A 26,611-nucleotide genomic window follows, 5' to 3' on the forward strand; every position below is an offset into this window, starting at 1 on the left:
TGTGATACTGAACTGATACCTGCATGCACTCTATTGCAAAACAAAACAAAATCTCAAAGACCACAGCAAAATTAATAGCGTACAACTGGAAAGGAAAAATAATTTTGTTTGAATATGCTGCCACTTACAAGTCAGATGCATCACCTGCTAGAAAAGAAACCGTAGTCTTAGCATTGACAAGGGTGTAGTGGAACACACTTCAGCTTTTTGTCAAAGCAGAAGTTCTGGCAATTAGGACAAACTGCAGTGGTAAAGTCGAACTGGAAGGTAGGTGTTCTTTTTTATGCTTTAATCTTAATTTGATATACACATTACACTAGATGTTTTACTTTACAATGTATTTTGGAACAATTTACCAAAGTAAACAAAGCCAACAAGAGCCATATGGTAGTACACTACTCTGAATACACTGTACATTAACTTAGAATACAAACAAAAAGTTTGCATGTTTATAATGCAAGACAAACATTGTACATTGCACTACAGCAGAGCAAATAAACTCTTAACTTCAGACGCAGAATGCAACAATCTATACAGCCAATACAAGAGAATATTCCTGTTTTGAAGAGCCCTACTTCAGTTAAACAATCTCTTTAGCATGTTAATAGCTTTATAAGCAAATTTCTGGCAAAAGTTTATCTATGCCATCTAATCATCATTGTCTCAGTGAAAGTCAACTGTAAAACACAAAAACTGTTAATGCAGAAAAAATGTTTCAATCCAATACAGAAATCGAACAAACCTGATTCCAAGATTCATAGCCTCGGCAGTTCCAATCATACTGATGGCCAAAAGCATGTTGTTGCAGATCTTTGCTGCCTGAAAATAAATTAAAACTGTCAATTAGTTTCTGCATTTTCATAAAGCTAACATGTAGGAATCTTCTTTAACTAGGTCCGGGACGGTATGATCAAATATGTTCTGACAGTTCTCCAAAGGTAGCACAGGTAGGCACAGATCTACAATGGTATAAAGTCAATGAAAGCTGCCCTATGGTTCCTTCAGAGATTAGAAAATACTTTTTTTTCTTAGTACAGTAGCTCAGTTAGTATATGTGGCTTGTTGGGGCTCTTTGTCCTTTAGAACATTCAATAAATCTAAATTTACAGGAAACAAAAAATTAAAATCTGTGTCCTCTAAGAAGTATAATCTCAACAAGCCAGTGCGGAGAAGCACCAGGTCAGGTGTTTTGGTGCTAAGCTATACAACATGCTAGAGAAGAGTGACACGAGGTTATTTTAAAAACACATGGCTGAAGACAAGTGAACAAGCAAACAAGTATGAAGATAAATTATAATGCATTTTGTTCTGGAATAAAAGAGTAGGTATCATTAAAGAAAAACAAAGCAGTGACAATAAAAGACTGAGATAACTAGTAAGGCCTCAGCATGAACTACCTGTCCAGTTCCAACCTCTCCACAGTAGACCACATTAGAACCCATGCATGTCAGCAACTCTTTGGCAGCATCAAATTCTTGTTCTACTCCACCAACCATGAAAGTAAGGTTTCCAGCTCGAGCAGCTCCAACACCTGAATCAAGACAACATTGGATTTAATACCAGTATTTTTAAAAACCTTAAGAACTTCATCTGATCAGCAAGGGTCTGACGATGTAAAATTTAGGTGCTTAATACTTCACTTGTGATGAACTCCTCAAAGTCTACGTAAGAGTAAGCCTATTACAACATCAGAGCTCTTCATTCTCAAATATTTGATGAAGATAAAGCCACCTTACAGAAGGCTGTATCTTTCAGGAATACTGGCAGATAAACAATTCACAAGACTTACAGAAACTAGTAACATCACTTTTTATAGTTTCATATACAATCAGTCCTTTCTGCAACTTTGCACTGCACAAAATTCGCTATATCTGAATTACTATATAAAATTTGTTTTGTCAAACTACTCTTCACATGCAACACTGACAAACTATTGCTCAGAGTTAACTCTGCTTTTATCAGCTTTTCCAAACCTAGGCTAATTTTTATCAACGTTTGCTGATTTTCACATAATTGAACATCTAAAAGACACAGGCATATAAAACCAAGCCTTCTGACTCTCTGCAGTTTATTATGTTTCTGATCTGAAGCAAAAGTCTACTTAATTTGAGAAACTTTGAGTTAGTTTCCTACACATAAACTTAACACATATTCAGCTATGTAAAGAACTATGTAAAAATGGTTCACACACACAAACACATTATTACCAGTTTTATTCCTATAAGTCTATCCTGTCTTTGCCACAGGTCAGTAAGCATACACCATAGTTCTTTGATTATACAGTTCCTAAGCACAAAACCATCAAATTTTTCATGTGATATTTATAATCTCCATGAAATATTCTACTTCTTCAGAGAAGCCTAATTCTAATATAAATTACTCATATACCCTTAATCTTCTCATCCTCAACAGATTTAATGTGTATAACTACTAGGAAATTCCTCACTATTTTTCACTTCAGCAAGAAGCACAGCCACTATAAATTTTCTGTGCTATGCATCCAACTTTGGCCTGTTAGGATGTACAGCTGCAGATAACGACCTATTTTCAAATTAACGTGATCAACTAGGTAGTGTTCTTCCAAACAAAAAGTCTAAGTGAAACAGTTTGTGCTTCCTCCACGTGGCGGACTATTTTGTTTCTACAATAAGGCTGCTCTCCAGTTATGCTTCACAGTTCTTTGTCCCCAGCTAGCTACCATAATAAACATCAATAAATATTTCTATTGAAATAGTTTCCAGAGTGTAATTGGAACGGCCTTCACTGAGCCAGATGTTGCATAGCGACAAATGAAAATGCACTCTTAAAAAGCTTATCAGTTGAAAGCAGAGCTTTTTTAAAAACCAAACAAACGAAAATACAATCTAACCTCAGATAGCAAAAAAGTTATTCTCTTAGAAATACATCCCACTTAAACAGGGCATTTCTGGTTTCCTTGTACCCCATTAATAAATGAAATTATGCAATAAAAACAATAGAAAGAGAAAAAAACAAGGCCACAACTAAACCACCATGGCAACCAATTTTGTGTAGACAAAGTTCTGATTAGGTGGGCAACCACAGCAGGCTAATCAGAGCTTCTCTCAACTTAAAGCCTAAGCCCATTTACGTGCTGTACCACAGCTAAGGAATGAAGTGGTCAGTTTTGGACTACTTTTCTGACATCAAGGACAGTTATACTGTGGCTCTTCACACTGAAGAACTTAAAGAATTTTTGTTTGCTTTCCCATAAAAAATTCAATTGATGCACTGTCTCTGTGCAACTGCTTTGTGTGACTATGTCTATAAATGCCCCTTTCTGTATCTGTCAAGCATTTATTCCCCCATCCTGCCTTGCAACACACACCATCTTTTGAAATCACTGAAGAATTTCAGACAAATTTGACAGATCAAGGTCTCAAAAATAGTAAATACCTACTAATTATGTGGAAATAGGCAACAGAGGAAAGAGGCTCCCACTGATGAAGTAGCTGCTCAACCTATATTACAACCTAGAATCACAGAATCACAGGATTGCTGGGGTTGGAAGGGACCTCTCAAGATCATGTAGTTCAAACCCTCTGCTCGAGCAGGGTCAGCTGGAGCAGGTTGCCCAGAACTGTGTCCAGTCAGCTTTTGAATATCTCCAAGGATGGAGACTCCACAGTCTCTCTAGGCAACCTCTTTCATTGTTTGACTACCCTCACCGTAAAAAAGTGTCCTCTTGTGTTTCACATGGAATTTAGTGTGGTTTAATTTGTGCCCATTGCCTCCTATCCTGTCACTGGGTACTACTGAGGAAAGTCTAGCTCCCTCTTCTTCATTCTCTCCCATCAGGTTTTTTATTCACATTGATAAGATCCTCCCGAGCCTTCTCTTCATGCTAAACTGTCTCAGCTCTTTCAGTCTCTCCTCATATGAAAGATGCTACAGTCCCTTCATTATCTTCACAGCCCTTAGCTGGACTCACTCCAGTAAGTCTGTATCTTGTACTACTGAGTCCAGAACTGGAGCACCCAGAAGAACTCAGTCAGACCCACAGCTTTAAAAAAAATCAGTCTACATATACAACACTGTTGAGGGACTGAAATATCTACAGTGGTAAAGATTTCCTACTCAGGTTGAGAGACACCCTATTTGCAGCCAATCCTTAATCTCACTCAAACGACTCCTCTCTGGGCAACTCACAGGAACTGGGCTAAGAGCAAAGCCTAGATTTAGAGCTAACACAAACAGGTCATTGTCATCTTGTTGGTTACCAGTTTACTAGGTGCATGACCACAAAGATTGCTACATTAATAAACACAATGATTTTCATTCCATTCCTCTAGCTATTTTTATTCAAACCACATAATGGCCTTTACCACTAATCCTGTGATCTGACCTGCAGCAAATTAAGTAGACAATTTAAGTCAAAGCTTACAAACAAAATCCAGTACTATCCATCATAGGTCAATAGCCTTGTATCTAGATTACAGACTGCTAAATAGCTTCAGAGAGTCATTTATTAGAGCAAAATTAATGCTGACAATAGTTTTCAGCTGGTTAATCTTCTGACAGCTGCACTCTCTCACTTGTTCAAATGCTTACATTTCAAGTAGAAAAAATAAATTAGTTAAGTAGAAAAAAAGAGCAATTTGTTGTACAATGCAGAAGGCTTGGAAAATTCTCTTTTTAAAAACAAAATCCTGTTTACTTCATAGTAAATTTTATCATCTATAGTCCTTGCAAACTATCAGCTATTTTATCAGAACTAAACAAGCAACCCAGCAAATCTATAATTTAACTGGCAATTTAAAAAAAAAATATTTGGCAATGAGTCTAGGAGTACAAGAACTGTAACTTCAGCTAAAAATAGAAAAAAAAATCATTAGACAAGAATGCACAGCTTTATTTCACAATCATAGTTTCCATACCAACACCACAAGCCAGTAAAGTATTATCAGCTTCTAACACTAAAGAGAGCAATGGATAAAGCAGAGCAGTAATGTAATTTTAAAAAGCTAATGACTATTTTTCATCTTTTGATTTTTTTAAAGATCCCTTACCACCAAAGATAGTGCTTTATGTACCACTGCTGATTAGGGTCAAAAGACCTTCAGAATCTATTTCTTCTTTCTAAAATACAAAAAGCCTCTTCGGATCCTCAGGGAATGGTTTCTGAGAAACTGTGATTAGCATGTGTAAGATTTCCTCTGCTGCAAAGCAAGACTGCTGGAGCCCATGCTTGCAGTCCTACATTTGGCTTCACTACGATGATCACCCCCCACTTGCATGCAGAATCTTTCAAGGTCATGCCAGCAGATCCCAAAGAACCATTCAACTCTGAGTCAGTAGGTCACAACACCATCAGGGTTTTCCCAGAGATATAAACTAACAGGAACAGGTTTGCAGAGAAATATAATAAAAGATCTAGCTAGTGAGGGGGCATGCAACAAATTGAATCTGAGAAAAAGCATGGTGAGAAGTTATTAAGTAGCACTGCAGTATGGCATACCCACTTGGAGATGCGTTACCCACTTGCATACTAGAAGGTTTTGGCCTAGGATATGAAAAATTTATTTCTTTTATCAGAAGAGGTACATAAAGAACTGCTCTTCAAAGCATCCTGTCGTATCTGGCTGAGTTACTCATGGGGCATGGATTAGTTCAATCCATGTGCTTCTCACTTTGATTGCCAATGGATTGCTCAGTGAACCTGATGCAGAGTGGTTCCCGAGTTCAAAATTTTAGATGAAAATGTGAATGGAGGCTTAGGAGCCCTCATATGACAACAGCAACTGGTCACAGTTATCCTGGGACAGTCTGGAGATGACCTCAAGTTTTAGCCTCCAGGCCAGGCAGCCTAATTCAGTATCCACCCTGGCCTTCCATATTCACTTTTCCATGCTTATTACAACAGTATTTAACATGTTGGAAAAAGTCTTGTAATTTGCCACTGATATTTCCAGTTAAAAAAAAAAAAAAAAGGTCTTAACTCTATAGCTATATCATTAAAGCAGCTTGGTTTCAATCAGTTTGTTTATTTTTAAGAATACAATTTGCTAGGAAAAAAGATGTTAATGTAAAGATGTAACACGAAAATATCTGCATTTGGTTTCAGTTTTATTACATTTCCATAACAGGCACAGAGTACAGATGAGTTAAAAAGAAGTGGTATTACAAGGCTACTCATTAAAGCACCATCACAGTGGTGAGGCTGAAAACAGTTACGCTGCTGAAAACACGGAGCACCCATGCATATCCCTGTGACAAAATATTTAAACTACTGTTGTGTTGCACCTGCAGATAAAAAAATTTGTTGCTGACAAAGTTGAGAAGAAAAACTAAACCAATGTGAATATAACAGCATCTAGCTGCTTCAGAGACTCCAAAGGACAAGCTGGAGATGAAGGCTATAACATCAAGAAGCTTAGGCAAAAACCCATCTGTTTTGTCATTTTTCTATTCGACATGTAGTCTATTGAAAAAGGTGTAATTTTAAAAACGAATTTTGTGATCTAAACTGGATTAAAAAAATAAACACGAAAAACAGTGCTAGAGTTTTAATCCCCTCTTCTATTTTACAATGTTACACCTTCAAGCATGAGAGTTGAGGGTTTGCCTGTTATGCTTTGGGAAGTGCAAGGCAACACTGGTCCTTTATTCCAGTATTTTTGCAAAAATGCAGCTTAGGTGACTGTAGTTGCCTCAAACAAGCAGTTTCTTGTCATGTTTGCTCCCTTTCAGATAGGCAAAACTTGAGAGCCTGCATCGGTGTATCTTGTGTATGTGTGTGCGTTTTTAAAGACTAAGCAGTCCTTTTAAGTACCTGCCAGGTCACATGAAATACTTTGTCTTTTGCAACTCACAAAAAGTTAAACCAAGTTACACAAGGAAATACTAACCGAAAAGGTTACTATTGTTTTGCTACATAACATAAATCCAAAAGCAATTAAAAGGCATGTATAGGCAAAATCAGCTACAAATCCCTACTGAAAATAAAAGCAGAATATTTAAAATTATACTATAAATTTAAAATAACCAGAAGGAGACTAGTTATTTTATAAAATATAAATAAGGTATAAATTTTTTCTACTTGCTTCATAGACAATGTCTGCCATCCTCAATCTATTTCCACGAAACAAGTAAATAGAATAGTGTCAGAAAAACCACCTACAACACAATGTGACTCAAAGGGCTTGTGTTTCTCCCTGTTATAAAAATCAGCATCAAAGACCTATGAAGCTATTCTGCTGCCGCGTAACTAAAACACAGTAAATCACTTAATTTGCTCAAAAGAACTTAAATGTTTTAAGCAGTCTGCCATCAGCGGAGATAAAGAAGAGGGCCGATGGGACCGGGCTGCAATGTGAGCCGTCTTTAAAATGCAATTGTTCTAATCATTTTCTACAGATGCAGCCTCACAAGGGGCTGCTGTCACAGGGACCATTTACGACTTGTTATGGTGTCTCTATTGTTTACCAGCGACATTCGCTAAAAAGGCGACAGCTGGGATGGAAAGCTGCTCCTCAACGAACAATATAATCCCGTGAAAGTAATCAACAAATTTAAGGGTGTTAATTAACTTTACACTTTATCATGTTCAATTAGTTGTCCTTTCTCGAAAAGATTGCCGTGCACAATCGGTTTAGAGCGTGCCATGTTTGATTTGTAAGTGATCACTGTTTCTGTTTCAAAGTCCATGTCAGATGTTCTCTTGGGTTTTGGTGACACAGATGAATGGCTCCGCACATGTTAGGGGGTGATCTGGTTTAACATAAACCAGCATAACATAACCCCTTGTTAACGTATTGCTGGCCTTTCCAGAGCAAGAACAGAAACACCCGCGCGCGCGGATGCACACATACGTGCACAAAACCCCTGCGGCAGCACCACAGACAACGAGTCAAAGTTTCGTTTTTGCTGAAACGCAAAGACACAAATAAATGGGCAATTTTTCATCATTATATCTCAAAGCAAGACTTGTCTTTTAGGGGCACGCTTGGGATCATTTCTTCCCAGCAAGATCCCTAGTTCTGCCGCATTATGCACTATGCACAAGAGCCTTCGTACATTTTACATAATGCACGCTGCCTTTCCTAATGGCAGCTGAGCAAACGCTGGGTAGATGCACTAAGTTCTTGCGTATATCAAATTCTGTAGTGGCTTTTAAATGCCTATACTGCATTTATAATGGCAGGGATTCCACAAGAAAGTGGAATTAATCTATTATTAAAATTTGCCATTTTCCCTTTAACACACCCATTCCTGCTTGCTAATGGGACAAGGCAAAGCTCATGATGAAGCGACAATGTACTTGGAAGTGCACCTTAATGAAAGTCATTGCTGTTTCTCTCTTCTGATAAATAGAGCTTTGCATCACCATACCTCATAATCCAGTGATGTTTGAACAAAAATGGAAATGGAGGTTCAGGTCAGTGCTTTGAAGATTTATACAACAAGCACTCAATAATACCCCAGACAAAAGCATGCTTAAGGAAGTAGAAGCATCTCTTTTACAGCATAATCCAATTATACAATTTGTTAGATTATGGCTGTACATAGAAAAAAAGCCTAGTGGATTTTTATTCTGCGGCAACAGGCAAATTAAATACACATTATCATCATTATTTAAGCAGTCACATTGTACATAAAAACAAACTGCAAAAAAACCCACCCACAAAACAAAACAAAATAAAAATGCAAAGAAAGCCCAATGGAAAAGTTGTTAACTCTGAAAGCTAATAATGGACTAGGTTAAATATTTAAGAGGAAATTATAGACTCTATCAGAAATAGCTGAAAGCACAAAACAAAGCAGTAGAAAACATTAGTTTTCTACTAGGAAGAAGATCTGCAGGGAGAAGGGAAGCGGTCGATAGATCCTTAAATTGGACGCAATAGCTGTTCTTCTATCCCAAGTTGGCAGCTGCTACATTTGCAGACCTGGTTCATTATTTACCCATAATGACCATCAAGCTCCAGTCAAAGTCAGATCACAACAACTGTCAGCAGCTCTTTTAATTAGCCTTGTTTGAATTCAGATAAATATCACAATGGCCCAGCTTCTGCTGAAAAAGCAACAGAATAAGCTGTTCTGAGTTCCTAACAAACAGTATTGTGAAAAAGTCCAGGGAACAAAAGTTTGTTTTTTTTTTTAATTGAGGAAGGGATAGTGATGTGCACATTATTATTTTTCCCTCACACGATATTCATATCACGACCTACAAATCCTGTTTATGGGCGAATTTGTGGATCTCAAATGCCAACCCAGAGCGTTACTCCACAACCTAAAAGGTAAACTTTAAGGCATGGTTTACAGGTACTAATTAAATCTCTAACCTCTGTGAAATTGCATGTTTTGAAAAACTGAATCAGAATTAAGGAATGCACATATTAACAGGATTATCCTCTCTCCTAATTTATCTCCTTCTGTTTGTTTATCCTCAGGGAACATAATCTTCTGTTGCATCAAGCCACTCTCATTCTCCCTGTGTCAGCAGCAGAATAATAATTCCCTCCTCCTTCTCCACCCCCGCCTCCCACAAGCACAGGCAAGAATGAAGAAGAGTGGATAAGACTGTGTGCATCAGCATTAATGCTCCATGCAGCTATTTTCCTAGCAGTAGCAGAGACTGAAAGAAAGATGCAAGAGCGCTGTGCAATATGCTATCTGTTCTGGATAGCCCAGCATGAGAGGGAGTAATTAAACAGATTTTTTCCTCCTAGAATAATACAACAGCAGAAGATTCAGCTAGAGAATGCTTTAATAGCCTTTATTTAGCACCTCCCTTGCTCTCGGGGTTGGGTCCCTATTTCGCTAGGTGCTGTCCGAGGACAAAAACAGAACCAAACTCTCCAGTCCCACATGGCAGTCTGAAAAGTGTTGCTGTACATGCAAGGATGTACATGCAGGGGACTCAAGGAGAACATGCTTAGGGATTTACAAGAATCATGAGGATACATGTATATAAACAATAGGTACGCATGTGTTATAGTAGCAGAGGATATCCTTTTCGGGCACAGAAAAAATTACGTAAACATCATCAGGAACTGAAGTTAGAAGGAACTGTAGAGGGAAGGATAAAGAACCAATTAAACAAAATAGGCAAAATGGTAATGAGAAGCTTTAGGCTTTTAAAGGAAACCCTAAGTGGAATTCTATAGGGATTAGTACTTGAACTTGGCCATGGACGCCAAAATAAAAATCTTCAATATGATTTAGATGTATTATAGAAGGATGCCAAAACACAGAAAAGAATATGTCCTCTCAATAAATCATGCAGTAGAAGCTGTTGTTATGGCAGCTTAATATGAGGGGAATGCACCAGAAAATTTTTACGAGATAGTATTAAGTAGCAACTGATGCCTCCAAAAGGACTAGCCAAAGAAAATAAGTCGCAAAAGGCAGATACACACAGAAGATACTTTAACTTTTTCAACAAGCTGAAAGGCCTGATGAGATGGTTCTGTCTGCAGCAGTTTCTTTCAGAAGCGTTACATTTAGTTCTAGTCATTGTAATGTCAAAGAGAAATATCAAAGTACCTGAAAAGTTACCAAGTAAAAAGGTTAACAGCACTGCAATAAGAGAGGAAATAAAGTATGATTGATTAAATTATTTGCTTATTTTTAATACCCAAAATACTGTATCAAAAATGTTTAAAAACAGTAGTTCATGCCAGTCCTCTTTCCTATTCTCTCCCTTTAATCCATATTCCACCATAAAAGCCCTAGACAACAAAAAAAGCCCTTAGGTTTTCCTGCTGGAGTACCAGATGTACATACTCCTTTATCCATGCCTAGTATTTAGGTACATGGTCTAAATCTCATTTGAGGCTGCAGACCTATACAGAAATATCAAAACTTAACAACAATGATTGCAAGTATCTACAGCCTTGGGCAGCAAAAGTAACTGCACAGAGCTTAGCACAGTTCAAATTCCAGTTTATATCTGAATGTTAGCAACAAAGCTGGACAGCCAGTGAAGAATGGGAGAAGCATATTCCATCTATCCAAGACACCAAGGTTTCAAAGCAGACTTCAGGTCAGTCCAAATGTAAAGTACATAGCACTAAGCTATCTGGTTAACCATAGCTAGGTTCTGAGTAAGCACCACATCAAACACCAGAGAGAAATATCAAATACAAGAGAAACAAAGATAACAACCCATCAACCCCGTGCCCAGCACTACTGTTTGAATTTCTAGTCTCTTAGGGGAAGTCCAGAATTGAAACATCAGCATGCACACAGCTTCTTAGCTACGTGGACCAATCTTAACCCTCCATGCAACTAAAATCCAGCAGACAGGCTCTGGCACAATTCCCATCTTGCCCAGATGAGGATTCAAGTCCTAAAAGTAAAACTTCCTCTCAATCACATAGTGCAAAAACAAGAATATTTTTTGTCTCACATTAGAAAAGTGACAGAGCTGCATATTTAACACCCACTGAGGCCATCACATCCCCACTTTCTTCAGAAGCTTCTGCTTTATGCAGAAGATACCAACCAGAAAATCGACTGTTACAGGACTATAGGAGAAAATGCTCAAGGGGATGAACACTTAACAACGTCCTCCTAGAAAAATAAAAGGTAAAGCCCCAGAAGAGCTATTCTGTCTGCTCTAACTAGAATCCACACACAACACCAAAATGAACAACATCAAACCCCCAAAAGCCTCATGCTTGTGCAGGATAGCAAAAGCCACAAATAGAACCAACGGTCCACCTTGGCATCACAGCTTGCCATCTCATCTGTTTTGACTGAGCACCATGCACGCAAATTCATGACCAAAAAACCCAGATGTGTGGCCAAACTGCCGAGCCCTGTAAATGACAAAAAGCAGTTAGCCAGACGCCACCACGTTTGCAGATTTTGCTAGTTGGATGTGAATATCTCTGTCTGGAAAGTATGAAAACTCATGCATTCTACCTTAACTCCACAGCAAAATGCAAGTATGTTTACAAAGCATTGTGGAATAGATATACAATAGCTTAAACCCTTCATTATAACAGCAAAACAAGAGCCTTTGAAGGAAAAATAAACCAAGAATTTTTAATATTATTGTTTACATATTTCTCCAGTATTAGTACAACCATAACAAGACATTAATCCCCTTTTACAAAAACAAAATACTTGAAACACTTTAGTCCTTCATGATTTTCTTTACCATGTTACCCTCATATAGGCCCCCAAAAGCAACAAAACACTGCAGCATGCTTTTTTTGCTGAATAAAGAAGGCATTAAGCACATTGCTTAAAAAAATATAAGTAATCACACTGAGGTATGCATTTAACTGCATTGCTCAACAGGTAAGGGTTCAAGTGCTCTGCTTAATAAAAGGTTTGCTTCTTAGGAGCCAGCTGCAGAAGCCTAATGTCACGCAGGTAAATTTCTATCGATACATTCATTAGCCCTCTCCTGTTATATAAGAAAATAAAACCATTGTAGACACAGAAAAATAAAACACAAAGCATTAAAATGGGGTGGAACAGTGTAGCATACCTATTCCTAAGCATTTCTGGTTTATCTAACAGCTGAAGATGTAGCAATGCTGTACCCCAATCCCAAGCTTTAGGGGCGTATTTACATTTACAACATTTAAAAAGTATCTAGTATTTAATAGCAGCAATCAAACAAAAGTTTAAAATAAAATAGTAATGTATAGCCAGAAAGAAGTGTCAGGTACGTAATTTTAAAATAAATACATCTCCATTATTTTCTGCTGGAGAGTTGCCCAGCTGCGAGTTTTGATTTTATCTGTTTTGGCTACAGTCTATGACAGGACAACTGATACAGCTTTACCAACTGAAATTGGAAGTAAATGCTTAATAAATAGGACTGAAAACTGCATTGAACATTTTTTAACTAACTTTTGAACGTTGTCCCTTAAAGCATCATCAGTGCTGTAAGACCAAGAATTCTTTTGATAATCTGAACCACCATCAGAATGCATTGCTTCAGATATGTCTGTCCTTTCTGCAAGTGCTTCAGCATTGAATCTTGCCTCTGAATACAGTAAACAGCCCACACAGTCTATTTTTCAGCTTCTCCTTTAAAACATATGTTTATTTTTAAGCGTGCTTAACTCTATATCCATAAAGTAACAAAGTATTTTCTGCTGCCTAATTTCAGCATCTTCACAGTTAATGCTCAAAGCCTTTATCCAGCACTGCAAAGGCAACGCAGTATAATAATGCAAGATGACAACAACTGCTAGAAAAGCAGCCTAAACTGGAAAGATACAGAGCTTCCATTTAAGGAATCCCTTCATTATAAGGCCTTTCCCAGTTCTATTTCCTGTTTAGGGATCCTCCGCACGTAATTCTATTATTACTCCTCTGCAAAACAGATAGTACATCTCTTTCTAGCATTGCCCTTCAGCCTAAAATGCAATGTACTTTTTTCCATGTTCTCAAATGTAATTGATGCCACTTATCCAATGACTTCAAACCCTTGTAATTTAATTCAAAGTCATACTTCTTTATGCATGAACTAATTCTAAGTTTAGTATGGAAATATTTTCAAAAAGAGATACTATTTTTATTATTACTATTATTGTTTCAGGATGAGCAAATATGCAATCATATGGTTTACATTTACAAATCTTTACATGCTCCAAATGCTGCACTTTCATGAAACAAAACACATTTTCACATTTAACTGTGCTGAATGACAACTTAAGGAGACCTATTATAAAATAATTCGTGTACCTCTTTTTTTCCCCCACTAACTGTAACCATTCCAACACTACAAATTCAGCAATTTTGCACAAATCAAATTCACCTTTTTTCTTTAATGTAAAGGTATCTAAAGTCAATACTTGTCCTGGTCTTCCACTTAAAAAAAAAGAAAAAGAGTGCATTTTGCCTACGAACAGAATCAAGAGGGTAACAAAGTTAATTATTTCTCATAATCAGTAATTATGATTAGATAAGAGAGTCTTCGGTAATGAACTGCTCTAATGATGGAGGACCTCCATCCTAAGAAATATAATAGTACATTAACATAACTGTGTATGCAAAGTATATAGAACCGCTGCCACAGTTAACTTGTCATTGAATGATTAAATAGGAATTCATAATTAGAAAAATCCACAGTGTAATTTATTGGCCTTCCTGACAGTTCTGGTTCATTAGAAGTTGATTACCAAACAGTGACCTCTAGTGGCCTACAGTTTTTTCATGTTATCTTGTTTCTCTTGGCTATTTAACCTAGGGGGAAAAAAAAGGCAATTTGAGGAATTTAAAACGTTTCCCTTCATAATTCCTTCTTTTTACTTCTCTTAAAGTATATAGTGTGCTAATTGCTTCAGAAAAAGGTTTCCCTTGCTGTAACCGTTTATTTAAAAGTATAAAAATATATATATGTGAACTCCCCCCAAATTCTCAGTTTAAAGTTAATACCGAGATTAACATGTTTCTCATTAATCTAATAAATATTTACATTCTGATTAAACATAATTTCTTCTAGAAAAAATATAGAATATATTTAAAAATAACTTCTCTGGTGTCACAAAGATTTTGAGAAGCTTATACTTCAAGTAAGCCTTTGTATCTTAAAGTGAAGTGACTCTAAGTGTTGCCTTTGAACAACAGTCACTTTTCCACTAAAACAGATTATACTGGCTCAGATGGAGGGGGCAGAAGATGGGGGGAGAAAACTCCCTAATCCTCTCCTCCAAGCAGGAGAAAAAAGCCGGACATTTCATATCAATTGCTAAACACATGCCTTGCCATACTCTTAATTCAAATTTCATTTTTAAAGAACACAACTTAAATGTAAGTAAGATTTGCATTTAACTGCAAAATCTTTTAAGAGAGTGGAATTTCCCCCCATTCAACATAATTAATCCACTGTTAAGCTATTTAGACAGTCTTCTACTTAAAAATTTTCCATTATGATAGTTACGCTTTTTCTCGTGCTAGTGCAGTGGCTAATTTTTTTTTTTTAAGTATGAATGTTTTTAACAGGAAGTAGCACATCTGAAACTAATATAGAAGCCCCTGAAACACAGTATTAAATAAAAATCCATAGCCAGTGATTACATGCAATTTAGATTTCAGTTGTTCTCATTTTGCATCTTGATCTTTTTCCAACACTAATATTTTAGAAACTATGTGCATCTGTTTTTCTTCGCTTTTGTCTAACACAGAAATGGCTACAAAAAATTATGCCCCTTTATCAGAGAGAAGTTAGAACATAAACTGCATAGTCCTGTTTCATACATAACCAGCTTTTTCAGAGAGAACTATTCCAGTCTCCCAAATGGGGAGAAGTCCACCATCCTTATATGCTGGAAACAGCTTTAACAACTGCTATAAACAGAGAAAAGGATAGCTACAGGATAGAGATCCCCACCCCTGATTTTCCTCTGTGTGTGTGCAGATCCGTGCATGCACACACACAGGATTCTAGCTGTTTGTGGCGATGATTTAATATAGTGACTGGATAATGAGCTGTGCTCCCCGCAGCAAGTGAATCACCATTTAATGCTATTATCAACAGTTCATGACCCACCGGCATGAAATGTCAGCCTGATTAATCTGAACACTACTGACCTCAGAGAGGAAAAGCTACCTTATTGTCAGAACTTAATATATAATAAAATCATACACAGAATATAAATACTTGATCAAGCAAAGCCATTAACAGAAAACCTACTTTATTTTGCTCTACTGTTTCTTTTAAACTTGCTAAGGCACAATTTTTTTTTTAATAAATACATTTGTCTAGTCAAGCAGGAAGTAATCCATTAGGACCTATTATTTTTATATAGAGTGAAACACTTCAAAATGGCTGTCCAAACACAAACCCCAGGTTGATATTAATAAGAAAAAAATTAGAATATGCTAGTGTAGGACTTGCTAGTGTCAATTTATATCAGGAAAGGATCAGAAATGGTTTGTGTTTTTCTAAGGTCAACGAGGCAATAAAAATACTGATCTGTAAATAGGAAACAGTTTGAGTGATGCCGCATAACTCATAGAAGCAAGCTACCTTAGTTTAATAAGACCAATATACTTCAAGAAGATTAGAAACTTGTGGCAGTTATATTCATGAATATAAGGGGAAACCCCGCACATTTTATTATATTTACAATGAAGGTTTTTCTTTATGTAAGTCTGTATCATGATACAGCACCACTAAACACAATTTTAACATATTTCTCTATTGTCTGTGGAGAATAAACCAAGAAAATAAGAAAAACCACACCTTTTACCAGTCACAATGAGGTTGGTACAATTTTGCTACATCTTCTCCACATCTCTTTTTAATTTAACCTTGCTAGAAGTCTTATAAAAAATGCAGAACTTTTAAGTCATCTTTTCAGGATTCTGCACATCATGGTATATAAATAACCCAGACTGAAGATGGGAGGACTACATGCATTTATCCGTCCAATTATGTTAACTGACACAAGCATAGTAACTACTATGGTTTACTGATCACAGTATTACGAAATAGGTGAAAACTGCTGCAGTTATTTTTAAAATGAAAACTGCAATGGTTTCACCCCTTACTTTGTATCTTTGTCACCTGGTACTGAAAGGGTTAAATGATCTTCAGGACAAGGGACTGAAAAGGAACTGAGTGAAATCCCCAAAACTGCCCACATATGAATAGAATGGACTGTGGGTGAGATGAGACTGATCACTCTCCAAGTATTGACTTATAACAACTGGCAGCCAAGGAAAGAAGAACATGTCAAACTGACTTGGACAAAACACGAACCCTGATGCCTGAACTCCCAGTTAAGAGCTCTGCTGGAAATGTAAAGAAGGAATAAAGGAATTCTGGACACTTATGCAGGAAAGTAATTCATGCTGCCAGCACAGACATATGTTTAAGCTTTGCTTTTCCATTCAGAAACCAAACAGTTCCCATATGCCAGTTGACTACTAAGTGTTGGCTTGTAGGCCAAGGCAAAGCAAAAGCTGTCCTACACAGCTGCAAATATTGCAAATACTGTGCCTGAATGGGTAACAGGATCTGACAGCAGTTTAAAACCTCTTCTGCACCCCTCCTCTGAAATTAGAGGGGAAGAGGGGTTTGCCATACAGTAGCACAGCCATGGAGCACTGACTCTTGGAAACATCAGGCCTTGTAATAAGAAGGTTTAACACAGAGAGGCTCTATTCAGGTCTCCATCAAGCACAAACCGTATACCTGTCTGCTAGGATGCCCAAAATCCTTTCTGTTATCTGTAACTGATGACCACCTTGACGATCCTGGTGCCCCTCTTACTCTATTGCAAATCAGCTCACCTATGAGTCTTGCAGTTAGAATGCATCTTCTACTCTTACAAAGCTATGTAGTCCTGCTTTGTCTCTGTGGTTCCTCACTGTCCACTCATTCTATGAACCCTTTTAAAGATGCTGTTTGTAATAGTAATTTTTGTTCTATTCAAGTAAACCCCATTTCACCGCTTTTGCCTCTTGGAGAGGAAGAGGAACAACAAAGGGGGGGACTTGTTTTTCCCCATTCCAAACAGCTCCTTGACACAACCAAAGTCTCCAGCAAAACAGCACTCCTTTCAGACTACGGTTAACCCTTCACAGTCCTGACTGCGTTGGGTAGATGCTACAAGTCACATCAAGTGGCAGGTTCTTCATACAAACAGGGTGTCAAAGATACAACATGTATTAAGTAACAGTTTAACCAGAATTCCTATGTTGGACAGATTCCCAAACCATCTTAGAAATATCTTGAGGGTGGTGGCAGCTTACCACAACTGTGGCAACATGGAAAACAGCATCAATAAACCTAGAGAAAAAAGGGACCTGCTATTCTTGCCTGAAGGCAGGCAGATGACAACCAAATAAATCCAATTTTCCAAACCCTGTCTAGTTCAGCCACATTATCTACCTGATGTGTTAATTTGTTTCACTTCTATTCTTCCTCATCACGTAAGAGGGGCATATAAGAGAACAAGACAACCAAAATATAACAGAAAGATGTTATTTGCAACTCAAGCATTGTAAACAAACTCAGTAAAATCGCAGGTATCAACCTTAGAGTGGAGGTGCATGTAGTAATCAGGGGGATAACTACAGTTTGCGAGATGGAGAATCACAGAATCACAGAGTCACAGAATGGTAGGGGTTGGAAGGGACCCCTGGGGATCACCTCATCCAAACCCCCTGCTTAAGCAGGTACACATAGAGCAGGGGGTACAGGACTGTGTCCGGGTGGGTTCTGAATACGTGCAGAGAAAGAGATCCACAGCCTCTCTGGGCAGCCTGTTCCACTGCTCTGGCACCCTCACAGGAAAGAAAATTTTCCTCATATTCAGGTGGAACTTCCTGTGTTTCAGTTTGTGCCCATTTCCCCTTGTCCTGTTGTTGGGCGCCACTGAAAAGAGTCCAATCCCATCCTCTTGGCACCCACCCTTCAGATATTTATAAGCATTGGTAAGATCCCCTCTCAGTCTTCTCTTCTCCAGTCTAAACAAACCCGGTTCTCTCAGCCTTTCCTCATAAGGGAGATGCTCCAGTCCCCTGGTCATCTTCATAGCTCTCCGCTGGACTCTCTCCAGCAGTTCCCTGTCTTTCTTGAACTGGGGAGTCCAGAACTGGATGCAGTACTCCAGATGTGGCCTCACTAGGGCGGAATAGAGGGGGAGGATAACCTCCCTTGACCTGCTGGCCACACTCCTTTTAATGCCTCCCAGGATACCGTTGGCCTTCTTGGCCACAAGGGCACATTGCTGGCTCATGGTCAGCTTGTTGTCCACCAGGTCCTTCCTAACACAGCTGCTTTCCAGCAGGACAACCTCCAACCTGTACTGGTGCATGGGGTTGTTCCTCCCAAGGTGCAGGACCTTGCCCTTGCTTTTGTTGAATTTCATTAGGCAAGGGTGGAGGATAGAACTGCATCCTGTCTAGAAGATAGTTGAAAGGAAGGACCAAAAATGAAGTAGAGATTCAGTAGAGCACTGCCTTTTCCTAAGTAAAATTAAATGATGGTGAAAGTTTAAAGGAACAGATGAGAGATCAATTTGAATCACTGATGATGGCTGCACATACACTTGCACATACACATACTCACAGATGAAAACAAAAGATGAGGAAGTTGACCAGTTTGGAGTATGGGATCTCAAACGTATATCAGATGGGGGAAAAAAAGCCATAACTATGAAATAAAAACGTAACCCATGTGAAGCAACCTTAACAACAGTAAATAAGAGGGAAAAAACCCCTATGCACATAAATCTGCTAAAAAAAAATCAGATCAATTAAGCATGGAATATTTAATAGTGGACAAGAATTACTTGTTACTGCTTAGAGCAGCCAAAGCGACAAGGAAGAGGTCATCAATGAGGGCCCAGAAAGATTCCTTCTTAAGAGAAGAGAGAAAGGTATTAGCACCAAAATCTAGATCAGTAACAGATATTTCCTAAAGCCACTTGTTGAGAAAAACAACCTCAGAACTAGCAGAACCTACAAGATTCATACACTGGAAGGAAAGAAACAGCCACCCTTGAGGGTAAATAATTTTCTCATCTTGAGCCACTTTTATTTTCTCTTTTCAAAATTTTTGGTTTACAAAAATCAGATTGCATTAGAAATGCACTGAGTCATACGCACTGAAGATATGTAATTATTGTTAATACTGAAGAAAGAAGTCAGACAGTAGCCCCAAGCATTCCATTTTCAAGTATTCTCTAGAATATTTTGGCATGCATGTAATTAGTTCAATAGATTTGGACTGGTTTTTCCTCCTCACTCACAAAAAATAACGAGGAAGAAAGAACCTGGAATCAACAATGCAATTTGGCATGTTTTCTACTTGATTTATAGCTATCTATAAAATGCCCAAGATCATTCTGAAATGTTAGCAAAAGAGAAAACAGTGGCTAGAATAATTTTTTAAAGTACGTTTTTAAAAGCTTTTAAATCAAAAGAAAAAATACATTTGCCTTCGTAGGGAGATAACATTAAAGTTTCAAAATAAATATTTAAGTATACAGGAATGCAGATGAAGAATGAACAGTACTTGCCTGATATAAACACTAAAAATTAGGTTTTTAAGAGGTTATCCTGCAACCCTTCTGTGCTTCCTCTGGTCTCAGAATATGTAACTAGGAGGCATTCTTTTATTGCCCCCAAATGTAGCTGAGTCAGAGATTTGGGCTTTTGTTCATAAAGAATGATATGGAAACTGGAAAGAACAAGTGAACTAATGCAATTTATTTCAGAATACTGACTTAATTCTGATAAACACCCTCAAACAACAAAGTTTTTCTCAATTTTTGTACTGCCTCTCCTCTCTTGGATTAATAGGAGAGAAAATGTACATGAAGTATGGCTCCTGCTGTATCCCTTATTTATCACTATACCACAGTTCAGAGGGGGCTTCAGTAGAGAAAATACAGAAATATGATCAGGTCAGTATACTTAATATAAACTTTTTTGGCTACATATCCAGAGTCTCAGCAGGAAGTCAATCCCTGCTCTCTGTACTGAGAAACCTCAAAAAAGAGGCTTTGACAACACCTGCATCTCCCTTTTCCTGAAGAGTGGGGGAAAGAAGGAAGAGAGAAGAGAGTTGTTTATTGAGAAACTTACAAAGCATATTTAATTCTACATAATTTTAAATAAATAACTGCTCCAAATTTGAATTTAATATTCAAAATGACATAAAAGATTAAATGCATGAACCAGCTACTGAGCAACTGGCACAGAAGTAAAGCACCCACACCAGTACTAAGATTGGCAGAGACTATATGCAGACAGTAATGGGATCTGCTAAACACAGCCTAACAATACGCTCTTACTGGGGAAGGTACCCATACCTGCTACATTTGAAATACCAACATCTTAATAGCTTTTGGCTAAACATATAAGGTGCACTTTGGCATTTCAACAATTCATTTTGCTGTGAGTAAAGCACAGTTTTTCAGACTACATTCCTCGTCTTGGTGGAGCCTCTCTATGTTTATCTCAAGTACAACTCCTCTCTTTATTTGTGCAAAATGCACAAAAATATATATATAAAAAAAGGAGAGGGATCAGAATCACCTACAAGAAGCAATATGCAGCACTTACTTTTAAAAAGGCTATTTTCCATCTTATGTCCAGGGAGAGCTAGAACTCAACATAGGAAGCAGTAAAATGATTATGTAAGCATCTCCAAATGTTGCCAGGTCTCCCTTCTTGGGATAGCTGTTCAATGTTTTGATTAGAGATTTGCACTATTGTGCCAGGAGAGACTGGTCGAACAATGATATTTCTCAATAATATTATATTTAAATTCATGCCAAAAAAAAATAATTTTAGGTTAATGTCCTGAAAAGGGCATTTCCAGAATCAGATAAAAGTGCACTCAAAAGGTTTCTGCTTATTTGGCATAGGGACTCACAGGGATTATATACACCTCAGACTTAAAATATATCCCCTTTCCAAAACATTACATTTAATAAAAACTCAGGGTGGCAAGGGAAGACAGTTTTGTTGAGTATGTTCTTTACATGCCTATTTTTTTGATCTGGTGGACACAAACCAGTGATCTGCTCAGTCATCATTCCTGTTTGAACAGAAATGCTTTGAGGTTCCCATTCTACAAGCCAAATCTTTTGACTTTTATGTTGTAGCATCATGGGACTCAACAAAACTTATAACTTGTTATTTCAGCCTTCTTTGATGAATAGATATAACAATTAATTAAAAGGTTTAAAGACATTATTCCACTTCTTTCAAAGTGGAACTTTTTGTAAATTAATTACTCCATGCTAAGCATTTATTACAGTCAATAAGAAAAAATACAAGTAAAAATGTCTGAAGCTTATAAAACAATCAAAGTAGTCTGTAGCTGTATGCTTCTACGGGAGAACTTATCTTGGGCCGCATATCTCCGGGACACAGGGCTCTACCCACCCTGGGGACAGTGATGCACAGACATCAATATGATGGATACAAAATGTCCGTTTATTTAGCTGCGTCACACGCTTATATAGCTCTTGCGCTTCCTGTTCCTGCCACTCCTATGGGGAGGAGTCTATCTTTCCGTCACATCCCGTGATCTTCCGGTCGCCGATCCCTGTCTATTCCCCTACAGTAGTCTTTATTTTGACAATTTCTCTTATTCATTCTCCATTTATATGGAGTTCTTTTAAAAGAGAACCCTTTCTGGACAGCCTCTGAGGTGGTATCAAGATGGTCTTGATAAAAATAAACCTACCCATTCCTCCAAATTGTAAAGGTTTTGGTCTTACTTTAACAGTCTAATCTATCTCGAGACAAGAGGGAACTCATACATCCTGCAACAGAACAAGGTGGATTAAACTGATAAACTACGATAGGACGTTATACAGCTGATTCCAGACAGTGCCAGAGGGGCACCAGCCTGGTAAATCCTGGGTACAGTTGTTCAGGCAGGGAATTCAAGCCAGCCTACAGAGAAATGGGATAGGGACCCAGCATTAAATTAGCATGCTAGAGCACACTCAAAGACTTTGTGAGGCTGTTCAACGCTGCTCTCGCCAATGCAGAGTCCTCTGTGTTCAAGAAGGCCTTTGTTGCTACCAAGTATCCTGAACTCAGCTGGATGCAACATCCTCTGTCATCAAAAAAAGACTCCAGCCTGACTAAAGCCTGGTTGCAGAAGTCCAGGCAGGTAATCCCAGCCCACCCACAGAGAAATGAACCATTAAATTAGATAAGGAGTCTTATAGGGCTCCCCATGCTACCTTCAAATTACGAAGTGAGTAGGGAAGAGCCTACAGCCAGGTTGCCTGACTTGACAGTGGTAACAGAGCATGGCCACAATAGACTTATGCATGACACTAAAGGTACCTAAGTTTTCAGAGGTAGAAGGTAGGGACTAGATAAAGGTTGTGACAAGATAAGTCCTAATCATATGTGGCAGGACTAATCAAGTGACGAAGGCAGAAAACCTGGTGGCAGAATTGACTGGCCAGGTTTACAAAGCCTGAACACTACTTGCCAGAAAGGAGGGACTAACGTTCAACTTTGACATAGAATTTTTCTGAAAAAAGGTAAAAGTTAGGGCTACTGACTTGACAGAAGTCTACGGATGCTTGAAGAAGAGCAGAAAACAAGTCTCTCCTCCAGCCTTCCCAAAAGAAAGTAAATTAATAAACTCAATGAGGCAAGAAGATCCTTAAGAAATCAGGACGTCTAGGGATACTACATCCAATAAAAAACTATTCTTAGTTCCCTCAGTTTGTGGGGGTTTGCATGCATCAAAAAAGGGACTACCCAAACCAGTAGCCTGTATGTTAGACAGCAGGCACCTACTAGTTTTGACTATGTCACCTTGTAAACAGGGAGAAGTGACATCAATGAGGACAGAAATAGTAAGTGGATGAGAGTATATAACTCCCGTTAGTGGTTTTATTACTGTTTTGGGAGTGGAATGACCTGGATTCTAAACTCATGGTGAACAGGGACTTTCCCAAGTCTAGGAGTAGGGACAAAGTTTAAATCCAACAGCTCAATGCTGTGTCTGGGGTTCAGGGATGTTAGGACCAAGCAACTTTGGACAAGAGAGGGGTAGTCCTAATTTTTTACATAATTTCTTGGAGGATGGACAGAGGAAGAGTTTTCTAGTATGATGCATATCCTTTTCCTACCTATACAGAATATTTGTGCACACTACCCAAGTAAAATAGTTGTTGCCTCAATTGTTACTAACACCTTCCTTTACAGTGTACTTGCATAAACTGTTCCCTTTAACTGAACCTGCAAAATCTAGAATACAACAATATTAGTACCTATGGATGGATTACGGGGGGAATGGCTCCAGTATTTTGTCTTACAAATGTATTAACCACATTAAAATATATTTCTGTCACTGACTGGGCATGCTTATTTAGATGCAGAAATATTGGTACTGAAACTAAACATGTAGAAATTAACATCAAGTAATAGATTCCAAACAAAATGCTGGAGAACGGGTTTGTCCCGTCCTTGTTAAAGGATGGAAAAAGCTTTCAGAAGGTTCACTCTCAGCGGTAAAGCAGCGGCTATTTAACAGAAGCAGGTTTCTGAAGCATCTTAACAACTCTCACTGGTGACTTGTTACATCTTACCACTGGTCCCTGCAGGTCCTGTACCCTGACAGGCAGAATGAAAAGATTCTCTAACGGGGCCACTGGCTGTCAGAAGCCACCAGCTGGCCTGCCAGGGCTTTGCAATTGCAGGGGCCAGCTGACAGTCTGGGTGTTGCTGACCATGCTGAGAAACGTGCCACCCAGCTGCTGTGTGGTCACGTCCATCTGGAGATCTCCAGCCAGACAAATCTCTGGGCCTGTCAGATCTCTTCAGCAAGCCTTGTTATGCAAATTCAATTACTCAAGTGTGCCCTATTACTGCTGGCTAACTGCTCCTAGAACCAATCTCACACTGACAGTCAGCTCACATTTTTACCCACCAAAAGTACCTCATTTATTCTTGCTCAACTATTCCCTTGTATCATTAAGGCAGAACAGACAGAGTCCATAGTACTGTAACCTCTCTGCAGTGGGTTACTATTCCTTGCAAAGAGCTTAGAGAGAAATTAATTTAAAAACATACAGCATCTAATCAAACATGAGTTAAAGCCACGCTATCTACATAATTTACCACTAGAAACAGGAATTATAAGACTTTGACAGAATTCTAGCTCATGTGATGAGTATTTTAAAAAGCAAACAAATAAACATGAAAAAAAATATTCAGCAAAGCAGTGAATTGTGCTTGAGGTATTTGCTTCAACACAGGCGTACAGGTAATGGAAGACAAGATTTCTGATTTTATCTAGCATGCCAGTGTTTAAATTTGTTCAACTAGCAGGACTGCTGCAGCAATAACCACCCACTTCTTTCACATATTTATTTACTGAATCTAATTTAGATGTAGTCTGAGCTATTAGTAGTTTTCCCCGATGGAGAGATATGAAAGATTTTACTTAGAGAATCCATCATGTAAATGCAACAATGTATAACAGAAAAGTTTGGTGAAGATTTAGAAGCGAAGAGTTAAGCATCTTATTGTTGATTTGCTCAGCATATAAACAAAAGTTTCTGCTCAAAACATCATTGTGAAATTGCATGCCTTCATTTTGAAGTTATTCAAAAGCTGACATAGGAAACGTTAGCAGATAAAACACTGTTAGCTGGAACAAACTACTGTAGGTGTCTATATCTAGCATGTAAGCCAAATTTAAAATATTTGTTTTTCAAACTACCACCAAGAAAAATAAATATTGTTAGTGAACAAGAATACTGGAGCAGTTTTCTAAAGTAAAAAATGCAACTGTATTGAGTACAAGGCTACAGCATGGTTACTTAGCTAGATTAATATGCAGTGTGTTTAAAACCAATTCAGGTCTCAGGGCAGATGATAACAAATCAAGCCAAGTCTCTCTAACCTAGTTCTCCTTCCCTTCACAGGAATGAAGTTGCCCTTCTAAGTGTCGATTCATCTTTTCAACTCCTTTCAACAGTGAGTTTCAGTTAAAAGGACTGGGGGGAGATTTACTTCAAAAAATTATCATTTACCCTCAAAAGATTTTGTCTTCAAAAATGACTGCTAAACAAATTTTTAAAAAATCAGTGTTGGAAGACTATGGGGAAAAATATTAAGATGCAATCATAAGAATATGAGCTGATTAATGCCTAGGAACCTGAGCTGTTGTGAAGGAAGATATGAGTCAAGCATTGGGAGAAACTGGAAAAATGGCACAGCACACTGTGCTGGCAGAATGCTTGGCATGAGCGGGGAGATGGGAAGAAAGATATATTTGAGAGAGGCATTATTGTGTTAAGTCTTAAAAGGGGAAGATATGTGATGCAGACAGAGATCAGAAACCAGCAAAAGGATTCCAGGAACACATTTACAGCAGACTGCAGACTTTAGGTGAAAGATAATAGCAGGGAGACAAAGGATCATGAGAGGCCAAGGAGATTTTAAAATATGCAATTTGCCAAGGCCTGAGATAACTGGGTCACGGACCATGGTCATACCAATAGTATAGGAAGATTCTCAAACCAGTCTATGTGAAATGTCTGCAATATTTAGAACCCACCCAATTTCTTGGAAACAGAGAAACAAAAGACAAATATGACAGTGGGACTGGAGTGTGGAAGAGAAAATACTAGTGACAGAGCTGACTAGAACTACAACAGCTAAACCTTTCTAAGACTGTAAAACGATGGGAGGGAGTTGGGAAGATGTTTTTGCAAAACAGAGCACATGATAAAGAAAATAAGACATATCTGCAAGTACACCACAAAATGGATGCTTGAATTCAGAACAAAACTGATTTTGAAACAGTCTCATGTTTATTCTTAAATTTTTATAAAGGTTCCCAAAGTCAATTAAGCAAGGTAACTTAAGCAAAAACTTAACAGCCTTAACTGAAGGATCCTAACAAATGGTATAAACAACCTCAGAAAAGTTGGGAAGATCTCCATTCCCCCAAAAAATTATTTTTGTTGAATTGGGCAGAGGTAGATGGGAAAAAGAGTGAAAGAAAAGCATAATGGAAACGCATACTATTGGCACATCTGGTTTTGATTTAGGAGCATTGCTTTTGAAGGAGCATTACGAGCCTCATTCCTAATGAAGCCAAAGATATTCTTGTGAAAATCAACTGAGGGATGTGCATGGAACTCACATCTCTCTCCCCATACTCCCCTTCTTAAGG

General features: G+C 38.1%; 1 protein-coding gene across 1 annotated transcript in view; it reads right to left on the reverse strand.

Annotated features, from left to right (window-relative positions):
• The window catches only part of HIBADH (3-hydroxyisobutyrate dehydrogenase), an 87,011-nt gene that overhangs the window by 12,708 nt on the left and 47,692 nt on the right, over positions 1 to 26,611 (reverse strand). Inside the window, exons 5-6 of the mRNA XM_075083135.1 lie at positions 1,398 to 1,531; positions 743 to 819 (exon numbers count right to left, since the gene is read on the reverse strand). Of these exons, the coding sequence (XP_074939236.1) occupies positions 743 to 819; positions 1,398 to 1,531 (211 nt within the window). The remainder of the gene's footprint in view (positions 1 to 742; positions 820 to 1,397; positions 1,532 to 26,611) is intronic.

The sequence above is a fragment of the Phalacrocorax aristotelis genome, chromosome 2 (assembly GCF_949628215.1).
Source record: "Phalacrocorax aristotelis chromosome 2, bGulAri2.1, whole genome shotgun sequence".
In the NCBI taxonomy this organism is placed as follows: Eukaryota; Metazoa; Chordata; class Aves; order Suliformes; family Phalacrocoracidae; genus Phalacrocorax; species Phalacrocorax aristotelis.